The 6,384-nt window shown below is 41.2% G+C and overlaps 1 protein-coding gene across 1 annotated transcript in view; it reads right to left on the reverse strand.

The window, feature by feature from the left end:
• Positions 1-6,104, reverse strand: part of col7a1l (collagen type VII alpha 1-like) — a gene marked incomplete at both ends in the record, with an annotated part of 48,349 nt that extends 42,245 nt beyond the window's left edge. The window contains 4 exons of the mRNA XM_083999400.1: positions 264-357; positions 1,707-1,866; positions 2,079-2,259; positions 6,029-6,104. Coding sequence (XP_083855526.1) covers positions 264-357; positions 1,707-1,866; positions 2,079-2,259; positions 6,029-6,104 — 511 coding nt within the window. The remainder of the gene's footprint in view (positions 1-263; positions 358-1,706; positions 1,867-2,078; positions 2,260-6,028) is intronic.
• Between the last annotated feature and the right edge of the window lie 280 nt (positions 6,105-6,384).

Raw genomic sequence — 6,384 nt, forward strand, 5'->3', positions numbered from 1 at the left:
ACTTATTCCTACATCCATATTTAGTAGATGTTGTTGTGTTTGCACATACATATACCTGCATCAGTGCGCTCGTACACTCGGAAACAAGGATCTCGCACATTCTCACAAATACCCACACTGAATCCAATGAATTCAAATGTACAGGACATGAATTTTCTAACTGCAAACACCGCAGATAAGCCGGCAGAGCTCGGATAAAAATCTGAGGGTCTGGCTGCAGTGGGGATGTTGCAGGAATTCACAATACCAACTTCCTCACTCACCTACTGCATAGAGCGAAATCCCACTGTCAGCTACAGCTTTGGCTGCGGCATCGACCTGGTCGTCTGAGGGTCCGTTTGTGATCAGAACAACAATCTGTGCACAAAGGAGGAAGAAAATTACAAATCGTTGCTCAAAACAAATAGATATATTATGCTACAATATTTTCATGGATTAAACGTATGTGATGTGATTTGCAAAGTCAAATTTATGTGGTGGATTTTTATCCGAGCAAATCTACAAAGCAGACATCTCGAAATAATAATGCAAACAGAGTCTGTTTCAGTAGTTTTGTGTCTACCTTTAATGTGTATTCTAAAAAAAAAAAACATGTTTTCCCTATTGTTGATATCACAGGAGGTTTAAATCCAGCCTCCAAATAATCTTTTGAGCATCCTTGCAATCAGCACTATGCTCATAAAAGCCTCCATGGGCTTTTGACATGGCTTAGCCCATAATTGAATACATAATTAAAAAAATCAAACCCAAAGACAAAAAGGAATTCAAGGATGCTAGCTCTCAACTGAGACTGATAATTTGCCCATTATGGGAAATTTACTCAGTTCACTCAAAGGTCACCCCTCAGTCAATAAAGGCGGAGGCTAGAAAGCATCAACATGAGAAAGTAGCTGCTTCTTGGCATGTGCTCTGGCTGTACAATTCAATATATCAACCTAATCCTCAACTCTCTGTCTTCCCACGTCAAGTGTGCTGCTGCAAGATGATTCGTGCATGAGCACAGACATTGAGAGATGAATGCTAAACACCTGTGTTTTAGAGAGAATACGCCACAGAATTATACTGTCAGAGACATTTAGCTGAGAAAGCTAAAAAGAACATTTGGACACTTGAGTTAATTTGCTAACTATTACATGTGGGTTAGGGTTCAAGGTTAAGAGCAGCACATGTTCAACACATCATTTCAGAGGGCTTAATCAGGTTAATCTCCATGATTGACCATTATCAGCTGGTAGAAGTGATTCAGACAAATGAATGGGCAATGGAAAATGTATTTCCCCCACCTTTTCTTCTTTGTCCCATTGCAAAAGGTAAAGCAAAATCTTTTATATATTGTCACTATATGACAAGATGGATTAATCAGACTCACAGTAAAAGTAGTGGTACTTCATTTTGTTTGTTTTTCCTATAGTATCCCATGGAGTACAAAAACAGACTCCTGACTAGTCATTTGCTTTCACACAGGGCCAGAGAACACAGAGTATACGCGCGTTGCCAGCCAGCTGGAAGCTGCTGTCTTTGCAGTGTGGGTTGTAATTTCAAATCAGTCATCTCTCTGATGCTGCTTGTGTATCAAGATTTAAGCTATCCAATTTTCAGTATGCATGTAAAAGGTTTGTGGTACTTTCTGGACTCATAACTATCACAGGATCACGAACAGAGGCAGTCAGTCTGGATTGGGTATGTCACTGGGTGAAGCATTGTACCTTTGGGGCGTGATCTCGACTGATGACAGGGCTGAAGACGTGGTCGACCAGGAACTGGAGGGCATCGCCGATCCTCCTGGACCCACCTTCGTATGGCAGGCCTCTGATAGCTGTGAGCACCTCCTCTAGTGAACTATAGTCTGTCAAAGCAATCCGCATCCTGCCAGGAAAGGATTACAGAGACCATAGAGAAATGATACAACTAATTACAGATTGGACATAAAACAAAATAGGAAGGAATATACTGTATATTTGAGATTATGATCATTAAGCTCTGGATGAATAAGCTTCTTATCAGTTACTGTCTGTGTTGATGATAATTAGCCACAAAAGTGTGTGCAGTATGTTACTCTTTCCTGTGCCCAGTTTTACCTAGGGATGTCCCCAAAGACAGTGACGCCAAAGCGGACTCCCTCACTCCCCACCACACTGTCCTGGAAGGAGGAGATGGCGGCTGAAATGAAGCCTTTCACACTGGAGAAGCTGTTCTGACCCACACCCCATGACTCATCCACCAGAAAGACTAAGTCTGCCTGCACCACCGTCCTGCATGCTGAGGAGACAAGAGAGGATAAATTAGTGCATGAATACAAACGAGGCAGGAGCAGGAGAATGAATGTGTTTGTTTAGAAAGGCAAGGAAACCATAATTCAGGAAAAGTGTTTGATTTTACATTCAAAAGAATTTGGACAGAACCCAAAGTAAATCTTTTTAAAGGCTAAAGGATGAGGCTGGTAAATTAGCCACAAGGGTTTAAGATATTTTATTCCTACAATGGCCACCAGATAGCAGTCTTGTTCCATCATGTCGAAGCTTTTCCTTTTCATTTGCTGCTGTCATGCAGCCAGGGCACCACACAAATCCCCATGAATTTTTAATGAGACCCAAGTGAGCCAAAGAGACTATCAATATTCTGAGCACTCCAGCAATAAAACTTTGGTCGAGCGATGAGGAACGCTTAGAATAATAAGGTAAACACAACCAAAATCAGGGTCAGTCCCCCTTGCTCAAGCAAACAAACGCATTTAACATAAAGATCTGCTGCATTTGGAGGGCTTCAGGTGCTTTTCAGTGTAGAGCCAAAAGGACAGGCACACACTACATGCGCACGCACCCATGTGAGCTTGCAACTCCCCATGCTCAGGGTATACAGTACTGTATTAGCAAATGCACGCACTCCACACAGAAATATGCTGCGTCTGCAAATGCTCACAAAGTCAATATGCTGGCATTACATATGCAATAAACCACGGTGACGACAGCATTGATTAGGTTAGTGAATAAGAGATAGGCACCGCTGATTGTTCCGTAAGTGATAACTCCGCTTTTCTGCTGTCCTCTATTTCATTACCAAGCTCGCTCTCTTCTATTATCTCACCCTTCTCCCTTTGGCTGCAATCCCAGGATTCACTGGGGGTGACATATGTCTCCAGCCCATGGCGACCTAACATTATGTTCTCCCTCACCCAACTATAGATCCCTGGCTACGCACCAAGGGAAGAGAATATCATTGGGAATTCAATTTTTTTTTTTTGATTGTTCTCTGCTGCAGAGCGACTATCTTTGCCCACATGGAAGCTTTAGTGTCACATATTCAGCAATTGTGGATTCATCTCTGATGTAAAAACACAGATGCATATTCGCAGGATACAACACCCTGAAATGAGCCTCACATAGGCAGCCAACCACCTTCAAATACACATGTGGCTCCTCAACTCACTGGGATACATTTTCTACTCCAGAGAGTTCTGTAAAAGCACATGAAATATGGTTGAGACTTTAAGCAAGGAAGCAGCTGGAGGTTGATCTCTGTCAGACAGACACAGGCTGAGGTAGAAAACAAGATCAATTATCCAGAAGTTTGTCTTTCTGGGCTGGCAGGTGAGAACCACATGCCTAAGATAAGGAGGCAACACATGCTGAGGGATTAGGAATGGTTTTCTTGAAGGTTATCTATGCTGATATCTCAAAGGTTGTATACAACGCTGTGTTAGGCCACCATTGATTTACGCATTAGATGTAGCTCAGTGGCTTCAGCATATGCTGCAGAAAATTCAGCCAGGAGAGAAACAGTCTGAGAAATAATGATGAACCACTGCAATCAGCTCCAACAAGATCAAGGGAGACGATGTAAACCATCAGCAAGCACCAGTTTAAGACACTCAAAGGGCCATCAGGTTCAAAGTTTACCCAGACAAATGAATCTAAAAGTTATTCAAAGAAGGAAAAGAAACTGCAGTTATTTGCAGGGAAACACAAACTGTTCAAGTAGAAATGAAGTATTAAATGACAGGAAGACCAAATATTGGCAATGTTTATTACAGCCGACGTGACAAACACACATTCCCCCAGGATCTGTTTCCAGCGCTGTACTCCACCACCTCTATTGGGGCAGTCAGTGGGTGCAAACAAGCAAGTCAGTCTCATAATGTTGTGACTCTAATTGGAATTTCACGCGGTTCATTATGTCACCAAAAACAAAGGCGTAGAAAGAAGAGTAAAGTCATCTACTGGCTGACACAAGGCTGACACCTGGGTAGGTCAGAGACACTGATTTTCAACTGCATATAGGCTTATGTTAGGTTCTGGTCAAGTCAAGCATTACATAACATTTCAATAGATGTAGACTTTTTGATCTGATATGATTAGAAGAAGAATCCACCTTATTCTAAATCAACCACAAAAATATCTTTTAATACTTGTGGTCCTGTGTTTCTTGAATTATGACTCACATAGTACGATACAGCTGTGTATTACTTTTGTTAGAGGTTGCTGAGTGCAGCTCACAACACATATGTATACATTTAAGTTATTCCTGACCCCTGCTTCCCTGTCTCCTCGTGATGACAGTATGAACATAAAAATGAGTTTCATAAGGTTGTAATTCTCTCCTCTCTCTCAACTTCACAATCCTCATTAGAAATACAGGTTTGAAGCAGTTGAGAGACTCCACCATCTAGCTGCTCACTGCAGACACACGGCAGATCTTAGTTAACTACATACAGTAAAGGTGCTATGGAAATATATATTAATGATACAGTACAAACTTATTTGAAGCTCATATCCAAGAAAGGGATGACACACTCAGAAAAACACGACTGTCATAATCACTGACCATCAGTCATTGCTGCAGCGTGATAAAGCATTTATACATTCTTAAGTGAGTCAGCTAAAATATTTCTTAAAGCTGTATTCCACAGAATAAAACGAACAAAAGATACTTAGCAACACGAGTAACGTCATTATTTAAATAGTTTCATTATTGTCTCGCTTTCAGTTTTGACCATCTCCAACTCCTGAGAAAAATAATGGGCTCTTAAGCTGCTAGATATTTGACTGTCTTCATCTGCCTGTCACTTGTTTTATCTGTGTGGTGTGTGATGTTTGGCTGATAAACTGCAGGGATGAACTGTATATGTATACGTATTTGCATATGAAAACAGAAAAGTTCCACTGTTGCTTCATTGTTTATGGGAGAAAAAAAACAGATTGACAGAGCTTTACGCTGCCTATTGTCTAAATGATTCAAAATTAGCTACATTTCCTTTCCTGGTTGAAATATTAAACACTAAAAGCCCTGAGGGTTGTTATAGACAACCATATGATGGCATTTGAATGAGCCCTGCCAAGAACAGACAATGATAACAGTTCCAAAGGAGCTGTAGCTTCAAATATATCCTCGGGCTATTTTTATCCTTCCATAATTCTGCCCAACAACTTTACCAATCACTTTCTTCCAACCACATCCCAGGTGGAGAAAGTCTAACTTTTGATTGGCTGATTGACCTTTTGGTGACATCCAATAGCACCTGAGGCTAAGGTTCTGTATCCAGGGGATGGGTTTGACAGGCTGGCAGACAGAGTGCTGTACTGTACATGAGGCAAGCAGATGTTTAAATTCCCTGACTAGTCACAGACTGCAGGCAAACTGGAGCTGGGTTAGAGTCTGCCCTGTGTACCAATCCAGGTGTGGAGATTTAATGATGGAGCACTCGCACAGACTGTGTTCATTAAACACCTGCCCTTTCTTTGGCCTGAGCATGTGAGTTATCTAATTCATAGACCCGTGCACATTTTTGACAATCAGACATATGGTTTTGACTTGAATTTAAAAAAAAAATGATTTTAGAGGTAGGGAATGACTGTGAAAATGCAATGAAATGAAGAAAAGGGTAACTGTGAAATGAACCACAGAGTGACATTTTGAATAAATGAATAAGTGAATGGATGAGTGGGTGAAAAAGTATGGGAAAAAAGTTTTATGGTGAAAATTGATGACCTGTGTTAGTGTGACATTTTGGTGTAAGAATATCATCAGTTACCTTCAGATTGTGCTGCGACTCTTTGATGAGAGAGAGAAAGGGACAGTAGAAAGATCCACACAGGAGAGCAGCCCATACTCTTCCTCTCCTCCTCTTCCTCCTCCTTCGATCACCTGCTCCTCCTCCCTGTCCTTCGCTTCACAAATCCCCTTCCTAGATTCCACTCGACGACCATCAAATCCAGCTCCTGTCTCCTCTTGTCTGAGAGAACACAAATGCACAGAGAGTGGAAAAAAGTCATTAAAGGCATTCAAAGGTAAAAAATATAATAAGCTATTTTCAATTTGTCACACAGTTCTGATTCTTATCCACAAGTTACGGTTTTGCAAGCTGGCAAGAGTTTGTGTTTTCCATAA

The sequence above is a fragment of the Trachurus trachurus genome (genome assembly GCF_905171665.1).
Source record: "Trachurus trachurus genome assembly, chromosome: 23".
Lineage (NCBI taxonomy): Eukaryota > Metazoa > Chordata > Actinopteri > Carangiformes > Carangidae > Trachurus > Trachurus trachurus.